Here is a 15,493-nt window from a genome sequence, read left to right on the forward strand (position 1 = left end):
AGATATAACACTCCCGGATTTTAATAACCTAGGAAAAAACAATAATAATGGGCCAAATTAAGGAACAAAGGTCTGAATCATAAATTGAAGATAAGAATAGTTACATTTTACATGTAAAGAATGGCTGACAGCACTACCACTGTTAAGACAGCAATTATTATACCGTAGCAATACTAAAACATATTTTCCTTAATGGGAGTACACAATTCACATAACTTTCTAAATTTTTACCATTATGAACATTTAGGTACTACATGGAACACATTATAAGTCAAATTATGCTGCAGCTATATTCATCTAATGAGTTTAAAATATTCAAATAAAAGTACTATACATTATCCATGTTTCCCTAGCTACTCTGTATAATCTTTCAGTAAATCACCAGGACTGAAATACATCTCCACAGTTAATAAGCTTTACTAAAGAGCTACACATTTTTTTAAAGATATGCTGGGATCAAGTAATGGAGATGAGTGTTCACTAGCCTCAAACATAAATAATTTTTTTCTTTTCTAAATCCACAAAACAAATTCCATTTAAATTAAAATTCTTCTAATTAGAGAAGCATTGTAGCATGGTGGATAGGGGGCATATCTTGGAATAAGGAAGACCTGACTGACATAAATTACACATATATATGACTCTGGGCAAGTCACTTAGAGGAGTTTCTGATCAATACTGGTGTTTGGAGTTTCTTTAATAGGAGCTCCCCCATGCCAGTGTAATTACTGCTCTAGACCTCCCTCAAAAGCAGAAAGGTTCTTGCATGTCAAGGTTTCAAAACATATGAAAACATGAAATTCATGCAGGATACCTAGGGGAAAATAAAGCAAATTACCTGCACAAAAGAGAATTGAAATGAGAAGCCTCTAAAAAGTGAAACCAAGAACATTTTTATCCTCATTTGGTAAAACATAAAAGAGTAAGGTATGCAAGTGGAATGAGGAAGTAACTTTGTAGAAAAAAAATACATTTTCCTTTCACTTTAAGCATCTTATAAAGTAGGAACACTATTCATAATATATTACTAACAAGAAGTCAGTAGCATAAGGACCTGCTCCAGAACCATGGCTTAGGCAGTCTTTACAATGTCTTTCTAAAGTGCTGAAGTTTTCACAAAATACAGATCCCACATGAAACAAAGGAAACTTACAGTTTAGCTGTGACGAGCAGAATTATTGCAACAAATGCAGATTTCTTTAGTTTCTTTATTTGTCCCACCATTGTAAGACCAAGATAAAATAGGGCTGAGCCAGAAAAAGAACTCCCAAGCCCATCCAGAAATTTTTCCAAGTAAACTGGCACCTTCTGGCCAAGAATAAGATTGAAGGCAATTCCAATGAAGACCATGAATACAATTGGGTTCTGCAGCACACGCAGAAGTCCAAGTCCAACGATTTTCACTTTGTTTTGCGATGCATCACGATTCTCTTTGCATTTTTGGATTTCACAGAAGATAAACCCGATAGGGTTTAACATCATAAGAGATATTGGAGCCACCAAATAAATGTACTCAAGGTATTCTGGATAAGTAGTTTGATACAAAGCTTCAACTGGAAAACAAGAGTTAAAATTGATTTATAGAATGATGACAATATTTAAATACAGTTTACATAACATGCTTCCATATGCATAATTACAGAATGTTTCAAAGTAAATCTAAATACAAATTGATCACATTAGCCTATTTTACTCAAAATACTTTTGAGGTATCTGGGGATGAAGGCTTAAAAAGTAAGCTATTCCAAACATTTACCATATTAAACATTGCATACAACTTTATTGTGTTAAGTAACTGTTTTTAATAGTTAAAACTATTCATTTTAACTAACAGGTAGAATACTGGCTGGGAAAAGAATGGGTTTTCTGCAGCACCATTTAAGATACTGAAATAATAGGCTCCTGGTTTGGAACGTAATGTATCACCTGAGGCTAGAGCTTAATGTCTGGACAGAAATTTCAGAATTTAAGCTACCCCAAAACTGAAAGTAGAGGGAAAAAAATGCTTAAACCAAAACAGGATCTGTTAAATATCTCTACTATGTGCAAAAATGTGCATACAAAAACAAAAACCAAAAGCATTTGCACTCAAGGAACTAACATTCTATTGGGGGATTTCAAAATGTACATAAAAAAATACAAATTCTCAAAAGTAGTTCTGGGATTGGGTGGAAAAGCACTAACAATTGGAGGGGATCAAAAAATGCCTCATACATGAACTGGCACATGAACTCTGAAGGGAGTTATGGATTCCAAGAGAAGATAAGGAGGCAAGCATTTCAGGCATGGAAAATCATTTGGGTAAAGGCCCAGGGGGAGGGAGATTGTTGTGTAGTAGGAATGAAAGTGGTATAGACCAAAAGGGAACAGTCAAGAAAATTAAAGCCCAGAACTATAAGAGATTTGCAAAAACAAGACAGTAAGCATGGCTTTAAACTATGCTTAATGGCACGAGAAAGGGAAAGATTTTTTCTTTGGAATAGACAGGAATAGGTGAACAGATACCTGAGATAAAATGGACTACTTACTGTCTTATTTGAGTTTCATCTTCTCTATCAAAGAGGATGATCTTTAGATTACGAAGGACCGAACAGACATAATCACTCAACATGCATTTACTAAGTGCCTACCATGTTCCAAGCACCTTTACTTGGGACCCCCTGACCCTAAGGAGCTTATGTTCTATCAGGAAAGTAACAGTTACGTACATTATACATCACTACATAACACGGACACAGGACAATGTGGGGGAAGAAGGGCATTAGCATTAATGTTTCATGAAGAAGCTTGAGCTGGGTCTTACAGGAAGCCAAGGATTCCAAAAGACATGGAGGTGAGGAGGTAGGCCAAGGTAGCCGGACCACAAAGAACATAGGAAAGAGTATCGTGTAAGAAGAACTGAAAGATAGGAAGGAGACTGTGAAGAGCTTAAAGGCCCAACAAAGGAGCTTCTATTGGACCGTTTTACCTATTAGGGAGCCACTGGAACTTACTGAGTATTAAGTAGAAGGATAAAGTGATCAGAACTGAGCTGGAGGAAAGGCACTTTGGTAGTTGTGTGGAAGACAAACTTGAGGCAAGAAAAAAACAACTATATAACAGCCCAGGGGAGAGGCGATGAGGGTCTTTTTTCTTTTTTTTTTGATGAGGGTCTTAATGAAGGTGGTTTTATGTGAGAGGAGAAGAGGGACTATATGCAAGAGATGTTGTAGAAACAGGATAAGAGCTGGTAACTGTCTTAAAACATTTGAAAGGCTATCAAAAAAAAGGGATTGAAATCATTCTGCGTGGCTCCCAAGAGGAGAACTAAGACCAACAGACAGAATATACAGGGGAATAGAATTCAATTCAGTATAAGAATTTCCCAAGAATTAGAGATGCTTGAAAATGAAACAAGTCACTTTATCATATCCCTGTCACTGAAATATTCAAGAAGAGATGGGATAAACCACTTGTCAGATATTATAAAAGAGTTTCAGACAAGCAGCTGGGAATACAATAAATAAGCTTCTGATTCTATGATTAACCTCAGTTAGCAAAGAGCATTTGATATAATTTTAATAAATTTGGAAAGAAATCAAACGTACATTAGGAGCATAAAATAAGCCAACACTAAACTGACCAGCAAAGAACCTTTCATGAATGATCAGAACACTCTTTAATAAACGTGTATGTAAATAATACTTCAGAAATGTGTGTGGATCTTGACAAGTTTCAGCAAAGTATTCTAAGCCTTCCTTATTGTATTTAGGATATTAATTTGTATCACATATGGGATTCCTTTAAAAAATTTCAGGTCAGAGCCTAAGAAAACTGAAAGTAATTAAGAATCTGTTGCTCCTCAGTTCTAGCTCCCTTCCCTACGTGCAACACCTACTGCTGTCAGGTGGCTTCCCCTTCCCGTCACAAAGGTCACCAAAAATTTAACACGAATTAATTTAATGTATTTATCTTTCCCAGAAATGACTATATTTTAACAAGGAAAAATGCCAAAATAAAATTTCTCATAGAACTATATTTACAATGAATGGCAATTGGATGAAGGACGTATTTGCAGGCAATATGTCTTACTACAGTCCTGACTTCAATCCAGCCAATCTTAATTGTCACATATACTAGCAATGTAAGATCATCAGGTTTTACTCTTTCCCAAAGGATTTAATGAGATAAGATGTTATCTCCTTTTTATTTAAAAGAATAAATTAAAGATCTGCCCAAAATCACATCTATAGTTGGTACTAAAGCAGCATTTACATAACATGAATTGTGGACATCTCAGGCTAGTACTTGATGATGCACGGTGCCCCTTTGCATAAGACTTCAAGACTACCGAGGGAGACAAAGGTTTCAAAGAGCTCTGAAAATAAACTTTACTCCACCCACCAAATCCTATGCTTCTCAACCAGTTGTGTATTTTGTTCAACAGTCACACTGCTTCATAAGCTAAAAGTAAAGAACTTAATTGTTTTGGCAGTGGGTGCTATGTAAACTAAATGAATGTCTGTGGGAATACAGGTTTACAGTTTATTTGATGTTATAGGTTAAAAGAAAACATCACAAGGATCAAGACAAATGTTTAAAGAGTATGAAAGATTAAGTTTCTAAATTTACTTTAGGAGAACATGAACTGAGACAGGTAAATAAATATTTATCTACCCTAATCAGTAGCCCACTTAGCTATTATCAGATAAAATGTGTATTTCAAAACTTATATAACTAAGTTATGTAATTTTTACAACTTCACCTTGTTCCACCAAGTTAACATTGTGTTTGGAGAATGTCACCCTGATTCCCCATTTTTCATACTATACATGGAGGAAAAACACTTTACTAAATCTAACTCTACGTATTATTTTCTACTTCCTTCATACATACTAAACTAGATGCGTCATTTCTTCAATAAGAGACTGTGTTCTATTGTGTAAAGAGCAATGGACTTAAATATGAGAAAGGCCTGTGTCTGAGTCATGATTCTAACAGCTGTATTTACCTTGGGCAAATAAATCACTTAAATTCTCTAAGTTTATTTACTTGGTAAAGTGAGGGTAATAATAATACTTTTATTATCTATTTCACTGAGATATGAAAAACAAATGAGACCATGCAAAGTACTCTGTAACCACAAAATACTACATAGATGAGCACCCTGTTTTTTTGTAGAGTTTCATCTTTTAGGTAATAATGCAAAGACAACATTTTAGATAGCTAACTGCTTTGGAAATTAAAGTAAATTCTAACTAGGGTAAGAATTCTTTTTAAAGCATTACTATTCTCTTGAAGCACATTAGCATTAAGTTTATATCATCCCTGCCCCCATCCAATTTCTAAAGTTGAAAGAGGCAACTGATGCTCTCAATTTGAAAAAAAAACCACAAACTACCAAATTAGATGCTTTGCAAATGTGGTATTTCATATAACTCCTAAATGCAACAACTGTACATTTTACCCAAAACTTCCTAAATTTTCAACACGAATTGCCCAAATACATCAAGTCTAATATCTCCTAACAACAGAGGAAGAAATTTGCTTCGTAGTTGAGTTAAAAATTTATGGTGTAGTTTCTTGATGGATATGCCAGCAGAGGGCAAGTTCCAAAATGTACTACCATACACTTCAAAGATAGTCCTAGCAACTGTTTTTATGGACCAGTGTAGCTAAGGATGGAGGGATCATCACCAATAGGCTGACCACTTGGTAATGAATTCTTGGGTCATGGCAACCCATAAAAGAAAAATACATTGTAACTCTTGGGACTCTGAAGCTTCCTTCCATTTCTGCAATGAAGGAAGCAGAGTGGTTGAAAAGAGGATGCTAACAATGAGTTTTCAGACTACCTATAAACACTAATTCAGCTGCTAATACTTTAAATGTGAGGTTGTTACTCAATACCCAAGTGGCAGCTAGAATTTAGAACATTCTCATCAGAACCAATAAGGAATACTTGAAAATGTACATCTTTAGATTTTCTGAAAGTGTTACCTTATATGTCATAATTATCTGTTCATTAATTGAAGCAAATCAAATTGTATTAATCTTGATAAAATAAAACCATAACACAAAAGAAAGGATGGCTCATAGGTTCTCTTAAGAGAGGCAAATAAAGTAGTTAGCATAGCTGGCTTTCATTGTGCATCCAAAGACAACAAGATAGATCATTTCATGGAACATTTGTTCAACTTATATTGCAATGCTGAAGATAAGTATCTGCAGAAAGACTCCCATGAAAATGATTATAGTTTACATGCTAACAACACCAATTAAAAAGATGAGAAAGTAAGAAATTATACAAAGAATGCATCAAGACCCTTCAAATTAAATCAGATTATGAGGCAACAGACTTTGTGACTTATTCAATGTAAAGTTAGATATGGAGGAAGATGATATAGTTTCAGAGTAGGAAATGGGATGCCAAAGACATGTATATTACACAAATTTGCAATTATAAATCAAGAGCCACTGCACATTGCAAACAGCAAACATCAGAAAAAATGAAACTGATTATAATTCAACAGTTAAGAAATAACTTGTTACTGATGTGGGAGTCACTGCAGAATCAAAGATCAAAATTAATATAAAACTTAAAATGAGAAAAGTTCATGGCATTCAATTAAAATAACTATATCTCAACTTGTTTAAATATTATTTAAATGTTACTGATGCTGAAAAATGAGAAATGAATACATAAAATATATAGTTCAACCAACACAAATCAGTTGATCTGAGACTAAAAGAGCCTAAAAACTATCTTAGCCACAAAGATATGGCAGCCAAGGATAACACCAACTTACAACATAAATTTATTTGTAACATCTTACAAGAAAAATGGTTTAAGATTATCAGCAATATTGCATAAAAATAAGAAGCAGTGGAAATAAAAATGAGCTTTTTAAAAATTTGATAAGTAACTCAACAAAGCAAGATCATCCCAGAGTCTGACCTAGAAAGAGGAAAACTGAGGAAACCTGGAAAAAACCTTTAATAATTTTTATAACAAACTCTTTTCACTATCAAGGACAACTGAGACACATTTGTATACTAACATTACAGCTGAATGTGCAACCTAAAGAAGCAGAAATGACACTGAAGAAAACAGATGGGAAAAGCAGCAGGATTAGAATAAGTATATAAATAGGAGGTCCTCTGGACATGACACAATTTTGAGGGCACTGAATGATGAGTCTCAAGGAATATAAGAAAAAAGAGGATACTAAAAAAGTGGGGGGGAAATGTTCATGTCTTGGTGTTAAGCATGAAAAGCAACCAAGAAAATACTAATTGCTATTGACTCGTGCCTACTTTGCTATGTATACTAATTTTTAAATGCAAATAATTTTCACTTGCAGTAAGACTATCTTTGATAAAGGTCTTAGATGAGAACACAAACAATATCCAACAGTAGACATCTCTTCGCTCACACAATTGACTGAAAGGTGCAACACAGACACTGACTATTTTCACTGTTTGATGATTATAAAAAAGCATTTGCTTTGGAAGAGCATAATGCCACCTTAGAGACTCATTTCCAATAAGGTTCTCTCATATATCAAAATCATTTAAGAATTTGAAATAAAGTTCTAGATTTAAGTCCCGCTACTAGCGCATAAGTAATCATGCACAAATGACATAGCTTTCTGAGTCAGTTTCATCTGTAAGACAGAGATAATACTTGCAGTACCTAATTCACTGCGTTGTTGTGAGCTTACAATTAGATAATCTAAGTCAAATGCTTTGCAAACTTTGAAATATGAAATAAGTATCACTTCTTTTAAAGTAACATTTGTAATATTTTATAATAACATTTATAGCATCATTCATTGTAACAGTTAAAATATAATACAATTTGTAATATAACATAACATTTTGCTTAAGTTGTACTATATGTTTTGTTAAACTCTTATTAATTTTCTTTAAATATTTAACACCGCAGAACTGAGTTACTACTAATTTGAGATTCCTATAAGTATCTTTATCAGTTTATATCATTGTTGCTCTTATAGAGACAAATATCAATTCTTGTTTAATTTCCAAAGTCTTCACTTAAAAAGGCATTATTATAAAAAGTATTTTAAAATTAAATTACTTCAAAAGAGTATTTATTTTAATCTTGGCTATATTTTAGTTCTTCACCATTCAGAACTAACAAAGTGCAGAGGAAAACAAGAAAGATGAACATTCACTCCAGTATATCAGATTATGTTTAGCACCTGTGGTAAAAGGTTAAAAATATGAGAAAAATGAGATTTGGAGATTGTTTCATTTATCCATATTATGCATGTACCCCATTACCATGGACAGAAAACTGTAATTTGAAAATGTAATATGCATTAAACAAAAATCTGGTCTTGAGTTCCATTAACTTTTGCTAGAAACAGAATATATTTACATTCAAAACATTATTATATCCTTTGATACGGTTATCAAACATTCAGTTGAAAACAAAGAACAGCAATGAAAATTTGGCTTTCCTAAATATGACAGAAGCACCAACTTTTTGAAACTAAACCTATTCCAAAATGTGATGGATGGAGAAGGAAAAAAAAATAAGATTTGGAAGTAGTCAACATTATTCTAAATATTCTGAATAATCACATTATTCAGTTATGCTCTTTTTAAGGAAAGTAAGATTAATATGGAAATATGTTTTGCATGACTGCATATGTATAACCTATATCAAATTGCTTACTTTCTGAATGAGGGAGGAGGGAAAAAGAAGGAGGGAATCTGGAACTCAAAATTTTTAAAGATGACTTAAAAATTTTTTTATGTGTAAATGGTGGAAAAAAATAAAAAAATAAGTTTTTTAAAATAGCCAGACATTTAGAGGATACTTTAAGATTTGTAAAGATATATGGCTTAGCTCATTTTAACATCAAAGTTTAAGGCAAAACATAATTATGAAAGAGACCCTAAATATCCCAGAGAAAGAAACTCATCATACTTTAAAAAAAATCTCTTTGGTATTAAAGGCTTAAATTTCTTTCTAACACATTTGGATAAAACAATAAAACAATCTGAATAATGAACATATGAAAAAACTTACCTATAGGATATCCCAATGCAAAGTCATTGCTTTGTGTAGCAAATATAGGGAACAATCCAGCTTTGCTAAATCTACTGTCAGGACGGGCAATTAGTAATGTTAACACACACACAATAAAAAATACAGCGGCTTTGGCAATTAAGATACTATAAAGGAAAGACCAATTTACGTTAGAAAAATTAAGTACAACCATGTTTTTGAATAGTAAGGCTGGAAGGGCAAAATGGGAAACAAAATTCCCTAGTCCTTTGGCCTGTGTTGATGTTATAATGTGGGCCCTTCCTGCTATGTATCCGCAAAGGATTATACCAAAGCATTCTAACAAGGCTGGGAAAAGACTAGTTATTGACATTGATGGGGTACTACTGGTGGAATTGAATTGATAGGCTACTGTTGCGGGCAAAGAACTGGTCATGTTGACTGATGAAGTGAGGTTACTTGAAGTCAGGTCAGCAAAGGAATTCATTTTTCTTTCACCAGATTACTCCCACTAAAATTCTGAAAAAAAGCAAACAAGATTCAATGTGATTTGATAAATCTCAGTACTTCTATTGAAACAAAACATTCTTCAATCCCTTCCCCTGTTCCTCTGTCCTAACAATAATGTTAACAGGACAGGTAAATAAACACACTCCCCACAATAAAGAGAAATACAATGAAAAAAATCATTCATAATAATTTTGTCTTTCAACGATAAGTTCATTTAGAACAAAGTCCCATCTGCAATGTAAAAGAAGGTATATACCAATAGTGCCATTTAGGTGCTCTCCCTACAGAGGAACTTTCTTGCTGTTCCCTTTGGCACTCTGAAGTAAGTCATAAATTGGCTTAGCAGAATTTGAGAATTATAAAGTGACTACAGGAGAGAGTGTTAACATGACCATACATCTGGAACTGGAAGGGATCAAAACTCATTTTGTCTAATTCTATAATTTTACAGACCAGGAAACTTGAGTTCTACCTCCCTACAGCCACATACATTCCCAACAGCAGCTTCCAATATCACTAGTACTACTCTGTAGATTCACTTGGGAATTATAAGTCCCACTCTGGCATGTGACCATCCTATAGGTATAGAAGGGTCTCTTGGGCAATGGATACCGACTGGAAGCAGACTGATTTTTAGGACTGCCCTAAAAGATTCCAACCTAATCCCCATTTAAGCCCAGAATAAAATCTTCAGGTAACCTAAGCATTTCTAGATCTAATTGTTTAACATACAAGTCAATGACAACTAATGCTTATTGGCTGGTGAGAAAATTTCCAAGTAGAAAAAGGGGCAGAGAAAAGGAGTTAAGAAGAGAACAAAGAAATATAGGTAAAGTCTAATGATAAGCTTCAATATTTTTTCTAAGGTCAGCTTCTACTTCCCACTTTTCCATTTTCTTCTCAAAGTCCCCCACCTAAACCCAAAGCAAAAAGGTGTAAGAGGAGGAAACTGATTAAAATAAATAGGAGGAAAAGGAGACAAACAGGAAAGAAGCAGATTCTAGCTATCTCTATCACTATCTTATAAGAAAGAAAAAGAGCAAATTAATCTTTCAAGTTTCACAACAAATCCTCACCATGAACTAAGTTATCTTTGCCCTTCTACCCTACTGCTTTATCCCATGCCTTATTTTGTATCTCATCAACTACCATGTATGGTTTTAATGGAGAAAAATACAGAAAGAAGGGCTTGCTATGTAAAAACAGGTCCAGAACTAGTTTCCATAAGCTAAACAGAAAGTGTGAAACTTTCATGCCTCTGACTTTTTAAGCTCAGGAAACACCTGTGTGTAAGTCTGAGGAAATTTCAGTTCTCCCAAGACCTGTAAGTTCACGTATGGACACTCACTCTCTCCACTGAGATAAACAGTGATACTTCTAGAACTCAGTAGGTTAAATACCTAGCATAGTGCCTTCACATAGCAGGCACTTAATCCACATCCGCTGAAATGAATCAGTGATAATCCCAGAGAATTTTGGGGGCCAAAGAAAAAAAAAAATGACCTTGAAGGCAAGCTGGTGCTGCACCTTTCTGAACTTAGGCTGCTCAGGCAAGGTCCATAAGGGTCTTGAGAGGGCTTCCTAGAACATGCACTTTACTGGCACAACCCTCAAAAATTCAAGGTAATCATCAAAGCATGGGGAGGTATCAGAAGAGGGCTTTAGCTGAAGAAGAAACAGAGATATCTAAAGAATTATCTACAGAGACCTATTGTTGCTGTGCATTTTTATACACTTCTTGTGGCAGTAAATAGAGAGGCTGGCTTGGAGCAAGGAAGACCTCAAGTTCCATTTGATACATCCTGGCTGAGAGACCCTAAGGGAGTCACTTAACCTCATATTCTAGGCAGTTGCATCACTGTAAAATTGCACAGAAGGTGCTGACTTCGATGGGGAGTGGGAGTTTCTTCTTGAAGTTCTCCATACCAATAAAATCTCGGCTCCAGTCACTATTTCCATCTTATCCTATTCTGTGTGCTATGATACCCAGACTGGTACAAAAGCAGATTAAGCAAGACAGTTCCTTGGATTGGGTCTCAGTCACTTCTACATATACACTAGCATGTCTACCATTTGCATTTAATAAAAGAATGAAATACGCATGATGAATGCTCAAGGTTACTTAACATGGTTAAGCACAACAACCATAGATAACGCGGAGCTTTATTATATGTTTTCATTAGGACTGAAGAAAGATTCTGGCAAAGTTTATAAAGGTATGTTAGGTCAGACCCAAATATATGCAAAGGAAAAGAGCTGTCCCTATGACGCACAACATAAAGTATATCAAAGCCCTCAACTTTTTTTTTTTTTAAAGAATTGTGATACAACTTAATTATGTATATGATCAGGAACCAGTATGGTAAATTTTATTTTCACAAATGCAAAAAAGTTGTAGTGGGTTCGGTATAGCTGCACAGTACTATCCTTGGTTTTTGTTTATTTGTTTTTCATTTAAGTAGATGAAAGTCAAAGAATCTGGTTTTATGTTTGTTCTAAGTCTCAAAGGACCAAATCTTAAGGTCTCAGAAATAAATTTTCATGAGAAAATGTTCTATGTAATTACTGACATCTCACAACACAATTTATAAAATATACATTTAAAATGGGATTATCTATGCTTTTAGCTAGCAATACAAAAATTTTCTAAGCTATTCGAATAGAGAACAAATCTAAAGTGGTAGACAAAATTCATAGCTTCCAAAAGGTCATACCTGATACTAGAACATCTTAAACTTGTTTAAATAATAAGAAAACATGGCAGGTAAGTAATTCAGTAACATTTAAGAATGATTACTGAATATAAGCAGTACTAACAATCCGCTATATGGGCAATTTATTTTGACAATGTAATAGTGGTGAAGTGAAGAAGGAAATGGCAAACCACTCCAATATCTCTGCCAAGAAAACCCCAAATGGGATCACCAAGATTTGGATACAACTAGAAATGAGTGAGAAACAACAATAACGATAGTAGTAAAAGTAGAAAAATAAAAAAGGGTAGCAATAATGGAGCAAGAATTTTTGATATTTTCAAAAAGAAGGCAACAGAACTAAGCACTCCATTAAAAACTGGTTTCAATGTATTAAAAAATGGGATAATGGAAGTGTTATTGACTCAGTCCCAATCTGCAAAATACTTCAGAAGGTTAAAGAGAAGAATGCATACTCTATAGCAATCTAACACACACACACACACACACACACACACACACACACACACAAATTTAAAATGTCCTGAGTATTAAAAAGCAAGAAAAAAAAATTAAACAATAATCTATTGACAGTTGGAAGGAAAAAAATAACAACAAATGTAACTATTATCAACAACTTCTTTCCCCAAACAGGTAAGCTTTTTCCAAATTCACAAATTTGGGGAAACTAAAACAAAACAAAAAACCCTAAATTTCAAAATTCAGGCAGTACTATCATCTATTCCATGTGTAAGAACTTACATTTTTTAGAAATGCAGTATGGTACATATCACTTATAGAGTAGTCTTAATATCTTGGGAGGAAAAATTTCAACTGACCAACCAAAACCAACAAAAATATATACTGTAGATAATAAGAAAAAATCCCCTATCTATATAAATATATGCATATTATACTTGCCAATTATTATTATATGTAAATGAGAATTCTAATCAGTACCATCCCAGAACAAAGAAACCAATCACTAAGTGAATACTTTAAAATATTACATTTAAAAAAAACTGAACAGATATAATAAACTGGACCTTAATTCTCAATCAAGCCATCTTCTTTTTAAGAGATCAATGTTCTTCTATCTACTTTATTAATAGGAGTATTTATTAATAATATCTATTATCTAACTACAAATTATCTAAATAAATATTATTAATAGGAAAATTTTCAAGCCATCAGAGAGCACTAAACTCACTTCCAAAAGGTGAATGTTTATTCCTTGTAACAAAAAATTAATAACTCTTTCTCCCTCCTTCTGACAGAAACAGATCTTTCTAAAGTCACTGACAATCTCCTTATCATTAAATCCAAAGGCTGTCTTCCTTTCTCCTGCTCCTAAACCACTATCTAGCATTTAACATTCTGGACTATTCCTTCCTTTGCCTTCCACAGCAATGAACTGTTATGGTTCTCTCCTCTGATCAGCTCTACTATCTATACCTAAGGGGCAGTTAAAAGGTAAAGTGGAGGGAGAACTGACCTTGGAGTTAGGAAGATCAAAGTTCAAATCCCCCCTCAAACATGTCCTAGCTATATGACTGTGTGCAAGTTTCTTTCTGTTTGTCTTAGTACCTTCAATAATGGTTGTTGTGAGGGTCAAATGAGATGCCTGTAAAGCACTTATCACAGCGCATGGCACAGAGTACCTATTTAATAAACACTATAGCACCTATAGCAGGGCAGGTAATATAGCCCTAAAGTACTTAACACTGTGCCAGCACTGTGGTAAGTGCTTTAGAAATATTATCTCATTTGATCCTCATGACACCCTAAGAGGTATGTGCTATTATTATCCCCATTTTACATACTGAGGAAAGTGAAGGCAAATAAAAGTAAAATGACTTGCCCAGGGTCACACAGTAAGTATCCGAGGCCATGTTAGAACTCAGAACTTTCTGAGTCCAGGCCCAGTTCTCTTATCCACCATGCCACCTAGGTGTCTCCAACAAGAAATAAATTTATTGCTTCCTGAAAAAAGCTACAATGACAAGTTTTTTAGCAAGCAAAACAAGAGGTGTCTGATGACATGCTAGAGAACAAAAATAACAGGCATTTCTGGGAAGGTGGTGTTAAACAGTCATGTCTAATGCTGCCACTGATATAAATAATGGCTATACTAGATTATGATCTAGATTTGCACAAGTATTTAAAATCACTACATCATTTTGTCCATAGGAATGAACATATCACATACATACGTTCACAGACAAAAATGAATCAGGGCCAATATACATCTTAGGAATTTACTGATCAAAAGATCAACAGCTATCAGAAATAAAAATCCAATAAACAATTAATCAAAGCAGTTTGGGTCTCCTTACTAGACATGATTTCATCAGCCTAGAGTTCCCTGACAGTCACCAGTTCTTCAACTTTATAGTCCTGAAAGAACTGCCTGTGACACTGAGAATTTAAGTGACTTCTCTGACCAGCATCCATAATCTGTTAGACTTGAACACAGGTCTCTCCTACTCCCCAGACAAGCTACCCTATCCACTATATAATGTTGCCACTCAAACTAATCAGTTAACAAATGTATCTAGACTAAGAAAAGTTGGGAGAATAAGGTGGTAAAACCATTACTTATTTTAGCTTTTATTTGATAGCCAGTAACAGAAAGGAGAAAACTATTTCTATTCACTTGTACTACACCTTAGTATTAACTCAAATAATCTAATTCAATAGTTTTAACTAATTCAAACCTTAGATAAAATCAGATGCTCACAAACCTGAAGATATATTTAACATTAAAGACAGGTAAATGAAAAGACCTATGTCCCAGTGCCACAACGACTGTTTATTTTGATGTAAAACAGGAATTCCTTCCTTTGAAAGCCGACTTCTTCCCTACTTAAAAGTTAATCAATGGAAAGCGAAACTACAGCAATTATTTTCAAGCTGGTTTTGATAGCCATGGCAAGTAGTGTACAAAGTGGAAGAAAACATTACAAGAGACTGAAAAATGAAATCAGAGTTTTAAAAAAAGGACCCGAACAAACTTGAAAAAAAGTTACTTAGTATTTTCACCTACTGGTCAAAGCTTAAAGTCTGGATTCTGATACCAAAAAAAAGAAAAGTTAGATGTCCAAAGGGGCCTTCCAGCCCTTAATCTCTCAACCACAGAACAGACGCAATGGGACAAGTCGCAGGCTCCCTCATCGCTGAACAAATCACACATTTCTTAGGAAAGCCACACTTGGCTTCACAGAAGTGCACCACGCACGGCTTGAAATAAAAAAAAGGAGTCCATATGAAA

The 15,493-nt window shown here is 34.3% G+C and overlaps 1 protein-coding gene across 8 annotated transcripts in view; it reads right to left on the reverse strand.

The window, feature by feature from the left end:
* Positions 1 to 15,493, reverse strand: part of GPR155 (G protein-coupled receptor 155) — a 64,819-nt gene that overhangs the window by 35,657 nt on the left and 13,669 nt on the right. For 7 of the 8 annotated variants that reach the window (XM_072612370.1, XM_072612369.1, XM_072612364.1 and 4 more), the window contains 2 exons: positions 9,041 to 9,538; positions 1,154 to 1,553 (listed from right to left, as the gene is read on the reverse strand). In XM_072612370.1, the coding sequence (XP_072468471.1) occupies positions 1,154 to 1,553; positions 9,041 to 9,506 (866 nt within the window). In that variant the 5' untranslated portion in view covers positions 9,507 to 9,538. Of the gene's footprint in view, positions 1 to 1,153; positions 1,554 to 9,040; positions 15,492 to 15,493 lie in introns of those variants that run through there. The other variant, XM_072612367.1, reaches the window with a different exon arrangement.

The sequence above is a fragment of the Notamacropus eugenii genome, chromosome 5 (assembly GCF_028372415.1).
Source record: "Notamacropus eugenii isolate mMacEug1 chromosome 5, mMacEug1.pri_v2, whole genome shotgun sequence".
Taxonomy (NCBI): Eukaryota; Metazoa; Chordata; class Mammalia; order Diprotodontia; family Macropodidae; genus Notamacropus; species Notamacropus eugenii.